We start from the raw sequence: 13,432 nt of genomic DNA, 5'->3' as shown, positions 1-13,432 counted from the left end.
GATTTTAGCAAAATGTTGAATAGGAGACATGAGAGGTGACATCCTAGCCTTGTTCCCGATCATAGGATGATAGAATCTAGCTTCTCTCTACTAGATATCATGTTAGCTCTACTTTTTAAAAATATATTCTTTATTGATTTGAATAAATCCTCCACTATTTCTAATATGCTAAGAATCTTTTTTCTTGAAAAAAAATGTTGGATCTTGTCAAACACTTTTTCTGCATAGATGGATATCATCGCATGGTTTTTTTTTGTTAGCCTGTTGATGTGGTAAATTACATTATTTTATAATATTTTCAAGTATTGACACAGCCTTGAAAAACTGAAATACATCTTGTGTAGTTGTGGTATACATTATATATAATTCTTTATATAACTTCTTAGATTTGCTGTAATAATAATTACTTGACAATGTTTACATCTATCTTTCTCTGCTTTTAATTTGTTTTATTTAGACCATGCATCAAGTGACTGTTGATATAGTTAGATTAATATCTACCATATTTTACTCCTTACTAAAGTTGCACTTGTTTGGTTCTTTTCTTATCTTCCTCTCTTTACTTGCCTTCTGTGGTATGAATTGAGTACTTTATGTGATTTCATTTTATCTTCTCTTAGGATATCAATAATATTTTCTTTATAAATTTTATAGTGATTATTCTTAAATGTTTTTTGTTTAATTTATTTTAAAATTTCAACCAGTTACACTTGATTCTCTGTGGAGAAAGTCCACAGGACTCCTCATATTGTTATCCCTAAAGTACTTCTGTTCTGCTCAGGTGTTGATTTGATTTAATTTGATGAAATTGAAACTGAACTTTTATATAAACTTAGGAAGAATTGACTGCCTAACTAAATTAACTCTTTGAATCAATGAGCATTAAATACCTTCCTGATTATTTATATGATTTTTCTTTTGTAATGTTTCTTAACTTTCCTTATACAGGTTTTCAAAATTTCATTAGCTATATTTTGAAGGATTTTATTTTTTATTCCATTATAAATGGAATAAAGCAACACTATAGAATATGTTATGGTGAACAAAATGTTCTTAGTGTTAATAGGAGATGGGTTACATGAGAAAATGAATTTATCAAAACTAAACAATGTAATCAAGATCTGTATATTTTAGCTTATTTAATGTACTGGTTCTCAGTCAGAGGTTATTTTGTCCTACCCTCAAGGAATATTTAGCACGGTGTGAAATCATTCTTGTTTTTAACACCAGTGTGGAGGTGATAATGGCTTGATGAGTAAAATCCATGGATGCTGCTGGACATTCTAAAACTCCTAAAACAGGTCCCATGTAACAAATAATTATCCAGCCTAAAAGAGCAATAATGCTGCTGTTTAGAAACTCTTACACAAAGTGCATGTGACCTTTAAAAATTACATTTGTAAAATTAAAAAAAATTAGACAATTTAGTATCTAAGAGTAAGTTAGGGTATTAATATAAATGTTAGTATACTTTGAAAGTACCAATGTACAAATTTTCTGAGAAGAGGTATATTTCACTGAACTCAAAATGAAATGCTTATTATGTAAAGGTAAATATGAAAATTTCAACAAATATTATAAATTGAGAAGGGATGCAAAAGCGATCTCTATCATTTTGAAACAATAGCATGCTGTTCCACAAAAGCTACTCCACTATTAAATCGGATATGTGATTTTATTGAAGAAAAATCTAATAGGTGTGACCAGTTTATATTAATAAGGGACACATTTTTGGTAACTGGGAGAAGTTTCACCTTCCATCAAATAGTTGAAATTTTCACCAGATTTATTTGCATATATGTTTTTTCTTGAAATCTCTTTTATGCTGACATTGTCACTTCACCATGAGCATGTGAAACCAATAGTTGATCATTATAAAGAACAGTCAAAGCACGATTGTTCATATAGCCTGAAGAGGGAAATGTAGTTTTACACACAGGAAAAGCTAGAAGGAATCAAACATGATTTCCTGCACACCCCACATTAGGATAGAGTTATATCAAAACCATCTTAAAGGCAGGCAGAATTAAAATATAAATAAATAATCTCTATAGATGCTGTCTTCATTTTTATTGAAAATTCTACTTAATTTTGCTTAATATACTTTATCAGAAGGATATTACTTTTGGTTGATTTATCTATAAATTAATTAAGGCATTTAGCTTCTATTTTCACTTTCAGTCACACGAAATTATTTCTTCACTCAAAATAATTAATCAAGTCAGGTTCTACGCTGAAACCTCCCTCTACACTTTTTCTTCTTTTACTTTTAATCATTCCAAAATCTCATTACATCTCTTTCACTTAATATCTAGGTTGCTTCCAAAATTACTCATATCTATCCATATATCTGCAGTATCGCTCCTGCACATACAGCATCAATGTATTTTTTTCATTTTCTATAAGATTATCATATTTACTATTTTCCATTATAAAAATAATGAATGTTTTTATTTATTTAAACCAGTTGATTTTCCTGAAGACAACTGTATAAGAAACAGAGGAATTTGATTTTTTAAAGTCATAGGAATATTCCTATAGAATATTGATTTTTACTCATTTCTAATTATAATACATGTAGGGGCTTTTCATTAATACATTAATGTTAGTGTTTTTAAAAACTAATTATTTTTATCAATAAAATGCAAAATATTCTTCTGTATATAATTGCATCTAGTAGAACATTTGCACTAGTGTGGCATCCCCGAAATATTTTTTTGGATATGAAAGACTAAAACAAGACTTGGTCAACAAATTACGTATTTAGTCAAACCTTCTCAAGGGTATTTTTCATTCGGACAATGAATTAAATCAGAATATTAGGTATTAAAAAGCCATCTTCTACATTGTTGCCTCAGTGTTGAATACAATTCCAAATTTGACCCATTTTTGTGCTTAAAATATAGTAAAATCTATCCATTCCTTATATCGTAATAAAGCACAATATCTTTCACTCATATACTCATTACATATACATTGTCCCCTACCATATTATCATATCTACTATATCTCTTTTAGATATTAAAGACCCAGAAATAAAGAAAACAGTGATTGTCTCTATTTTAAAGAGCAGGTTAGTAAAATGGTTTCAAGTGTTATGAAAGCTGTAAGATTTGAAAGACAGAAAGAAATTTGGAGTTGGTTAAAGAAGCCCTAACGTGAAGGATGAAAAACTATCTTGTTACTTGAAGAGTAAAAGAAAGTAGCTTTCTTCCAATCAGAGAGAAGAATAAATAAAAGCTTCAGTGTAAAACTGGGTTCTCTGGGTTCAATGAGCAGAAAGCTGTTCTGTTTTCTTGGGACTTGGTGAACCTTTTTGAAACAGAGCAAAGTGAGTCGAAAAGACCGTCTAGAAACCTTTCAAGATTATTTGTTCCATGGGATTGACTTTAGATCCTATATTTAATAGAGATGTTGAGGCTTTTTTTTTTTAAGATGGAGTTTCGCCCTTTTTAAGCAAGGAAGGTATATGATCTGATTATATTTTAAAATATGGGCTCGGGGTTGTTCAGGGCGGGGTGGGCTCTGGACCCAGCAGGCCGGGCACCCAGGCCAGGCCTCCAGGGGAGGCCAGGTGGGGTGAAGGCCAAGAAGGGTCCGGGGCTGGTAAGGAAGGGCTCCTGGTGACCAGAGCACTTTGCCTGAGCCAGCGTGGGAGGGAGGTGGGCTGGATGAGCCAGGGAGGCGCCGGGAGGGGCCTTGGCAGACGCAACTTCCTCTGTCAGCCCCCAGGCCACTGAACCCTGCGTAGTGAGAACCGGCAGGGGGGGCTGCAGACGGAGGAGTGGAGGCTCCTTGGCTTTGAGTAGAAGCATCTAGGGGGTCCCTCAAGAGGCCCCCAAATGCTGCCCCATGGTGAGAAAAGGCGCGGAGAGGCGCATGGCACCGGCGCAGGCGCGGAGAGTCGCACAGGAGACCTCAGGCCCAGGCTCCACTCCCCAGCTGTGAAAGGACCACTGGCAGGACACCCAAGCTAGCCCGCCAGGCCTCCATAGAGCTGCCCAGCATGGCCGTGGCCAGTACCAAGAGTCGGTGGGAGACGGATGAGGTACAGGCTCAGTCTGCGGCCAAGACTCTGTCCTGCAAGGATATTGTGGCTGGAGACATGAGCAAGAAAAGCCTCTGGGAGCAGAAGGGAGGCTCCAAGACCTCATCAACAATTAAGGCCCAGATTGCCTTCCTACAGGGAGAAAGGAAGGGCCAAGAAAATTTGAAGAAGGATCTTGTGAGGAGGATCAAAATGTTGGAGTATGCTCTTAAACAGAAAAGAGCCAAATGCCACAAGTTGAAATATGGGACACAATTGAATCAGGGAGATATGAAGCCTCCAAGCTATGATTCTGATGAAGGTGATGAAACAGAAGTGCAGCCACAACAAAACAGCCAGTTAATGTGAAAACAAGGTCGACAACTACTCAGACAGCGTCATGATAACGTGAACAGAAGGTAGTTCAGTTTCTCCAGATTACCACAGAAGACAGCTCTGTGGATCCTCCTCAGATGAGATGATTTAATGTGGTATTGGGGAAATGAGAAGCCATCCGAGCACATGCGCTCCCTGAGGGTGGGCCACCACTCCGGCTGGTAGTCTTCCATACTCGTCTGCTGCAAATTGTAGCCTGGGAACGCTCCAGCCGTATTTCAGCTCGCCTTCGGGGATCGCCGCCTCCGAAGCGCAACAACAAGCAATGCAGTCTGTCCACGGACCTTTGCACAGACTTTCAGCGCCTCCCGCCTCTCAGCAGAAACGCCCAACAGAACGGTTAGGACCAGCGAGCACGTGCACCTTAGCCGGCCCCGCCCAACAGGCCCTAGGCGGAGAAACCGCCCTAGCAGCTCTCTCGCGGCGCCCAGTGCAGGCCGCGGTTGCTGCTCAGGTACCGCCGGCTGGCGGGGCTCCCTGGAGCGCAAGGCGCGCCCTGCCCCAGGGCCTGTTTGACTGTGGCCCTCGCGCTCTTCTCCTCTTCCACCGGCTCCCGATGCTCGGGGCCCCCGCGCTGGGCCCTCTGCAGCCCAGGGATGGGGTTGAGTGGTGCTTCTCCGCCTGGTGCCGCCGGTGGGCCCACAGCCCGACTTCGCCACTGCCTCGCACCCGGAGTCCGTGCTGATGGGTGTGAGGCGGGAGGACGGGATCCGGGGTTGCCACCGCGGCAGCCAGCGCACCACTTGCAGGTGGCAGCTGCAGCTCGGGCTCCGGCGGGGACTGGCGGGGCTCCCCTGGGATGGCCTCCTGGGCCCTGAGTGCGCCGCCCATCCGGCCAAAGGGTGCGCGCCTCCTACACCCCGGGCCAAAGCCCATGCCCGGCGCTCCTGCCGTAGACTGCCTGACTTGCCGCGGCCGGGCTGGCCCCGGGGTCCACGTGGCTGGAGGCGCCCGCCTGGTCGGGGATTCCCAATCCTCGGCGACCCCTGCTCCATGTGCTGGTGGCGGCTAGCGCCCATGGGCTGACCTGGCTTCCCGGAGCTGCGGCCGGCCACGCCCAAGGGCCCCACAGGCTGCGCTGCCCTTGCCAGCTGCTCCTGACCCGCGCCCAGAGTGCAGGACCTGGCGCTTGGCACTCTGCAGCCACAGGGATGAGGCTGAGCGCCGGTTCTCGTTCCTTATGGCGCCGCTGGGGCCACAGCCTGACTTCACCTCCCCGTCGCCCAAGTCGTGTGATGGGCACGTGTGAGGAGGGGCAATCGGGGTTCCCAAGGCTGCTGCCTGCATGCCACTCTGTGGCCACTAGGATAAGGCTGAGGAGCTGCCAGGGGATGAGCACGTCGTGCCATCGGGATGGGGCTGAGAGTCTATATTTATCCTTATGCACCCGCCCAGCCAACTTCCTGACAGCCACTACCACAGCGTCCTGTCAGGGAGTCCTTGCTGTTGGGGCGGGGATGGGGAGGGCATGGAGAATCAGGGATGGTCTGGCCATTGCTGCTGGTGCCTGACGTGCAGGTGGCAGCTGCACCTAGGGCACGGGCTGGTAGGTCTCTTTTGGATGGTTTCCAGGTGGCCCATTGCGCCGTGACCAAGCCAGAGGGTCCACTCCACCTTAGCCCACACTAGGATTCCAGGGGCTACAGGCGTGGGTACTGCGTGGCCAACCAGAAGGGGCTCAGCAGCCAGTTCAGCTTTCCTGCCTTTGCAGGGCTTGTTTTAAATCTTTTTTTATTTAACATTTTCTAAAAATACATACAAACAAAAAGATGCATATCAAACATATTAGGAAGGTTGCACATGCGAAGACGAGGAATAGAAATGGGGGGTGGGAATGAAAGAAAATAAATGAGAGAGGGACTTTGTATGGATCAATGATAATAACTCAATCCTCTATGTCTTTGACAAGAAGGAGAAGGAAGAGGAAGAAAAAGAAAGTGGGATAAAGGATCAGAAAGGGAGGAAAATAGAAAAAAATAGAGTATGACTCCAGGGTAGACCTGTTTTGTTGTTGCTGGGTTGGTTGGTTGGTTGGTTGTATTTTTCATATGTTTCGCCATGTTGGCCAGGCTGGTCTCGAACCCCTAGCCTCAAGTGATCAACCCACCTTGGCCTCCTGGAGTGCTGGGATTACAGGCGTGAGCCACCACGTCCAGCCCCCACACTGTGTCTGGCCTCCGTGGTAGACCTCCCAGACGGGGCGGCCGGGCAGAGGCGCTCCCCACATCCCAGACGGGGTGGCCGGGCAGAGGCGCTCCTCACTTCCCAGACGGGGCGGCCGGGCAGAGGCGCTCCTCACATCCCAGATCCACACAAGAAGTGAAAATAGCCTTAACTGATGACATTCCACCATTGTGATTTGTTTCTGCCCCACCCTAACTGATGTACTTTGTAACCTCCCCGACCCTTAAGAAAGTTCTTTGTAGTCTCCCTCACCCTTGAGAAGGTTCTTTGTAATTTGTAATTCTCCCCACCCTTGAGAATGTACTTTGTGAGATCCACCTCCTGCCCGCAGAACATTGCTCCTAACTCCACCGCCTATCCCGAAACCTATAAGAACTAGTGGTAATCCCATCACCCTTTGCTGACTGTCTTTTCAGACTCAGCCTGCCTGCGCCCAGGTGAAATAAACAGCCTTGTTGCTCAAAAAAAAAAAAAAAAAAAGAAAAAGAAAATATGAAACCAGCTATTCATGAATAAAAGATTGTACAGAGGCAAGAAAACCTGTAGATAGACTGGTTAGGATAACAGTGAGATAGACTAAGTGAGAGATATGGTGCTTTGAGCAAAAATGATGAAAGTGAAGATGGAGAAAATTACCTAAGTCATATCATATGATAGTGATATATTCAACTGCACTTGAGAATGGATTGCACAGAATAATGAAACGAATAGATATTGATGTGATAGGTCTTTAACTTGATGAATTAATTCCATTACTGTGCTTTCTACTCAGTTGGCAGAACTGGGAAAGGAAAGGAAGGAGTATCATAGCATTCATTATTTTAAATTCAAAGAGTCTATGTTGTGTGTTTTCTGTTTTCTCTTTTGCATATTAGACCATGTCCTGGCTGGCTGGATCAAAATTAAAATGGAAAGAAAGTTGGTTGTATATCTATGACACAGAAAATATTTTAATCATAGGTGTAAGGTAAAATCCAAATGCATAGGAGAATTTCCCAGCAGCTGAAAATGAGAATTCGGGACTCTGCTGAGTAGGTTGGGGAAAATTTAAAATGTTGGTTGTAGCTCTGGGGGAGCAAGAGAGATGACTGAAAGCCATATCTATCCAAACCATGTGGGTTCTTCATCACATGGATGCATGTGGATCTTTGCATCCCTTGTCTTAGATTAGCTGGTAAAACAAAAGGAAGATATCTCAGTCCCCACTTTCTTAGCAGCCCCCACACCAAAAGTCCAGAATGTATCTGATGTTATCATCATCTCTATGAGCCAAGCATAGCGCCTACCATATAGCCCAAAACAGTTCAAACTGCAAGAACAAAGATCAGTGTCCATGCATACATTATTAGTAAAAAAAAATAATAACATTTTTATATCATGTTCTACTGCTAGGCAAGTTTGCCAGTGCTTTGTAGGATCTTCCTATTAAGCAAAGAAGAGACTTAAGGAGTGTACTATTTTCCTAGTTTTTAAGATAAAGCATCTGAAGGTCAGAGGTGATGCCCAAAGTTACAAAGCCTAGCTGCAAACTAGCGGAGTCAAGCTCAAATAGATATTTTCAGATTTCAAGTACATCAATCATCAAACTTTCCTCTATACAGGCCCCCGCCACCTAGGAGAATAAAATAGTTAAAATAGTTATGCAGCATTGCATAACTTGACCTTATTAGGAAAAGAAACTCTCTCTGTCTTACAGACACTCTTATCCAGGGGTTACATTCACTGCAGGCTGCTAAAGGCTGCATCAGCTCACCTCACAACCCAATCATTCATAAAAACTTTGAACTTAAAAAATGTCAGGGACTTCACTACCTTGAACACAGGTCATGGATATATTTCATTACTCAAAAATTGTTACTCAAAATTAAAAGTCTGAATATGAGTATCATCATCATTATCAGCATTATCAGGCTTTATTTCTTTAAATATTATTTATAGAAAAAACACTGCTTAATTTTCTTCCTTTCAAGTCATATATACCATTGAATTTTGAAGTAGCTCAGTTTTAGTCAAAAGCACACTAACACAATTATTTTTCATGGGGTTAGCATGGCCCTGTCTCTTTTACAAGTATGAATCAAATTCCCATAAAATGCCATTAGCATCCCTCTAAGGTTAAAATTCTCATGAGGAATTGGAAGGTAAAAATTAGTCCAAATGTTTTAAGCTTAGAAAACTGAATGGAAACATAGAATGAAATTAAAGCCATTCCACCTTTTGCAACCATGTGAACATTATTTCTCAACTTTCTGATTTTTGAATTTTGAGGCAAACAGAGGATGTCAGTGTGGTGGCTCTGAGTGAGCAAAGAGAGGAATGGTATCAAATGAGATGAGATACAGCTAGAAGCTGAACTCCTTTTGTGTTCTGATGAGGAGCTTAAATTTTATTCTAGGACCAAGTAGGCTAGTTAGAAAAAGTAGATTGAGATAATTTGATTGATTTGATAATTTGATTGTAACTACCCATTGGAGACATCAATAAGGGTTGCTTCAGTGAGTGGTCTGGAAAGCATGAAATTCAGATTGTCGTGGGTTGGCCCGTGACGAAGTATATGGCAAAAGAGAAAGCAGGTATGGGAAACTCTTGGATATACATTTTTGTATGAGTGTGTGTACAGAATGCCAAAAAATTTAGAAACTACAAGTGACATAAGTCAAGGAAAAAATAAAATTCTGCGTCTATTTGAGTGTGGGTGCTGAAACCAGAGATACTAAAACATGTGCCGGAGGAATTATCTGCTGTAGAGATAGTATTGATTTAAAAAATACAAATTAGTCTATGAGAGGTGAGAAGATCTCAGATTTGAAGGTCAGGGAATATCATTAAACAAAGGTACAGGCACAATGGAAAGAATTTGCTGATATACTTTCACACTGTTACCAGAATAGAATATAAAGTTTTTTCACCAGATATTCCATAATACCCATTTCACATCATAGTCTGAATAGAAACTTTGGAAGCAGTCAATCCATATTTCAAATCAAATTCAGGTAATAAGTACTGAATCTGTTGCAAATTGCTTCCAATGAATTTCATTCTCTTCTTTCTTCTTTCTGACCTCTTCCCTACCCCCAGTAGTGATATCTAACTTGCCAGAAGCTTTCCTTCTGGGTCTGACTGAGGTCTATGCCCAGAGAAATCCTCAGGCTCTCTACTTATTCATATCTCATTTTTTAACCATTTCATTTGCTTAGAATGAATTATAGAATATCGCTTAAAACTAATTACTGTAATGAGATTACCAGATTTTTCTGAGTTAATACATTACCCATTCAATGCTTAAATGTGCTTTCGAAAATCAAGGTCTTATGTAAAAATATACAGATTTAAAGGCAAAGGTTTCCTAATACATCAAAATTAGAAGGCTTCATTAGGAAGAAAGCTCATCTTCCCTCAGATGGCAATATGATGATGGATTTCTGAATTTGATTTATGTATAAATTTAATGCTTAATGATACTCTGGAAAATAAGTGTTTGTAGAATGACATAAAAAGGGGGGACATTGTTGGAAATACAGAAACCATTCTGAAGACAGTAATAAATCTACTGAGAATCATGTAGAAAATGTTTTAAATATGATTAGATACTTGATTAATGGATTTAAGGATTTTGTCACTAAATTTTACAAGATTAATGGGAAAATACATGAAAATCAAAAAAATATAATTAGAAAAAATTTATCCATGGTTAAAATGCATTTAGATATTCAGGCCAATACTTAATATTCTTTTAACAGAAATGCATATATAGGTGTTATATATATATATATCCTACATAATTGTATACTATGTACTATAATTACTTATATGTAATTATGGAATATATATATCCTCATATACAATTTATGTAAATATATAATATGTATTCACTTATACAAAATTGTGGAATATATATATATATATATCTCCTACACAATTTTATACAAATACATAGTATATTTCTGTTATGTGTATGTGGTGTGTGTGTGTATACACACAATAAAGATAAATTTACATAATGTATGTGGACCATATTTTTCTTTCACTGTCTTTCTTGTTAACATTTAGTATGTGTTTGTTTTAATTTGGCAAGAGCTTCGGTAAAGTCTACCCTTTGTAAAAGTATAATGGGAAATAATTCAGTTACTTAATTTGGGGAACACTAAAGATGAAAGTTAACATTTTTTCCAACAATAGCAGAAGAATCATTAAGGAAACACAATTTCCTCAAGGAAGAGTTGGAAATTAAGACCCATGGGATGGGCAAACTATGTCAATTACATGTTGATCCTCTTAGAGTTTAGCTTTGGGCATTACTTGAAAATTTTCTCTATTGCTATCAATATTTTATTGCAAATCTCCTCAAAGCTTGTTCCTATTTATAGTCATACTTGCATATGTGCCATCAACATCATATGATAAAGCTTTGAAAACCACTCTACCCTGATGTAAAGCACAGTTTTAATATTAGATAAAAAAATTTTTTATACTCTATATACATTCATGAATTACAAAAATAAAATGGTAAATTGTCTTTCTTGTCATTTTTTTTTTTTTGCTCCCAGCCACAGGACAAAAATCTAAGTTTTTTTTTCTTGCTCCCCCACCCCGGAGGAGAGGGGTTGCTTTATAAGCACCATGATAATTTATAATGTCATTTTATCTTAAATTATCTTAAAGTACAACAGCCAGATTTTTTTTATTTAAATATCTGATTCTACACACACACAGACACACACACACATACATATGTCAGCTTGCATTTTAAAATCTTAATAATTAAGAAAAAAGTTAATTTGTATTTGGGGCAACAGAAAGATTCTTTAGAAAAGGACAACATGGAATGTTGGGAAGTGATAGAAATAATCTCTATTGTAATCGTGATGGTGATCATACAGAACTGCATATTTTAGTTAGCACTCATCAAATTGTAGAATAAATTTGTAAACATTTGTATTTAAATTATGCTTCCATAAATACGACTAAGAATAGTAATTTCACTAACAAGGTGAATGTTCTAATATCTCTGCTTATCATTGATAATATTTATTTTGGTAATATTTATATAGATTTCTGACACATTATAAGGAAGCTCATATTCATTTCAAAATGAATATTATAGTAACCTGAGGTAGATTAATAAAAATTATTAAAACCAATAATATTTATTTTTGTTGAGTATGTGAAGAAATAGTTATTTATGTTGGAAATGTAAATTCACATCATAGTTTTAGATAGAAATTGCACAGTTTCTGTCAATCTACAAAGACATACTTTAAAAAATTTTATGTTAAAGTATTAATGAAACTATTACATATTTAATAAAAATATTTAGAAATGTGACCATAAAAGTACTTTTTATATTTTATGGTTCTCAATGACTAAGAATTCTATAGCATAAATAAAATATGCCACAAAATGTAATTATTGTAATATGTCTGTAAAACAAATTGTAGATCTTGTCAATAATGTATTGTAGTGTCATGTGGACCACAAGCTTACTTGCTTAAGACAACAGATATTTATTTTCTCACAGTTTCTACAGGCCACAAGTCCAAAGTAAGTATCACTAGATCAAAATCAAGATGTCAGTAGGTACATACTCCCTGCAGAGGTTCAAAGGAGAGAATCAATTTCTTGGTTCTCCAAGTTTCCAGAAGGCTAATATTCAGCATTTCTAAGCTCGTGGCTACATCACCACAACCTTGAAGCCAGCATCTTCAAATCTCTGTCTACTCATCTTCCGATTGCCTTTTCCTCTCTGTGTGTCAAATTTCTCTGTGCCTCCATTTTATAAGGATACCTGTGATTGCATTTAAGGCCCAGATGGATAATTCAGTAGAATCATGCCACCTCAAGACTCTTCGTTTAATTACTTCTGCAAAGACACTTTTTCCAAAGAAAGTAATATTTATAGGGTCTGGGGATTAGAATCTGATGTCTCTGAGGGTCATTTTAGTAATAGGATACCTTTATAAATAAGATATATATAAATACCTATACAAAATTCTGGAAGAACCCATAATAATAAAAACTGTTAAAATATTTAACATTGCAGAAGGCAAATGTTTATACTGAGAAACTGTGTTAATAAGCCTATTTATAACACTAACATTTAAAGATTAATAGTTATACACCCTGGCATAAAATACCACATGTATTAATATAGAGTTTAACTACAATTTGTATTAACATAGATTTCTTATGAGTGATAATATGCATGTGACAATGTAGATTGATTAAAACCTTAGATTGTTTAATAAACTCAAAATACTAACTATACCCTTAAACTAAAATAACATTATAAAACAAGCAATTGTTAAATATTTTATTTATTGTATGTGCTTAATATAATATTTTTAAAAGGCTTTCATGAGTTTATTAAAGATAGTCCTAGCAATTTTTGAGATTAAAAACATTTATGCTTATCAATGGTACTTTATACTGCTAGAACACATTTTCCAAAGGGACATTTTTTTAACAAGCTGTCACTGGTCATTAGAGAAATGCAAATCAAAACCACAATGAGATACCATCTCACTCCAGTTAGCATGGCGATCATTAAAAAAGTCAGGAAACAACAGATGCTGGAGAGGATGTGGAGAAATAGGAACACTTTTACATTATTGGTGGGAATGCAAATTTGTTCAACCATTGTGGAAGACAGTGTGGTGATTCCTCAAGGATCTAGAACTAGAAATACCATTTGACCCAGCAATCCTATTACTGGGTATATACACAAAGGATTATAAATCATGCTGCTATAAAGACACATGCACATGTATGTTTATTGCAGCAGTATTCACAATAGCAAAGACTTGGAACCAACCCAAATGTCCATCA

General features: G+C 38.5%; 2 protein-coding genes across 5 annotated transcripts in view; both read left to right on the top strand.

Annotated features, from left to right (window-relative positions):
- Positions 1–13,432, top strand: part of LOC129143984 (uncharacterized) — a 320,066-nt gene that overhangs the window by 112,971 nt on the left and 193,663 nt on the right. The gene's annotated exons all lie outside the window — the stretch shown is intronic.
- LOC104006483 (striatin-like) lies at positions 4,007–4,396 on the top strand. The gene has a single exon (XM_054684435.1). The coding sequence runs from the start codon at positions 4,007–4,009 to the stop codon at positions 4,394–4,396; it is 390 nt and encodes a 129-aa protein (XP_054540410.1).

Source organism: Pan troglodytes, chromosome 4, assembly GCF_028858775.2.
Source record: "Pan troglodytes isolate AG18354 chromosome 4, NHGRI_mPanTro3-v2.0_pri, whole genome shotgun sequence".
Classification (NCBI taxonomy): Eukaryota; Metazoa; Chordata; class Mammalia; order Primates; family Hominidae; genus Pan; species Pan troglodytes.
The sequence above is the reverse complement of the archived record's forward strand: the minus strand, read 5'-3'. Positions and strand labels throughout refer to the sequence as shown.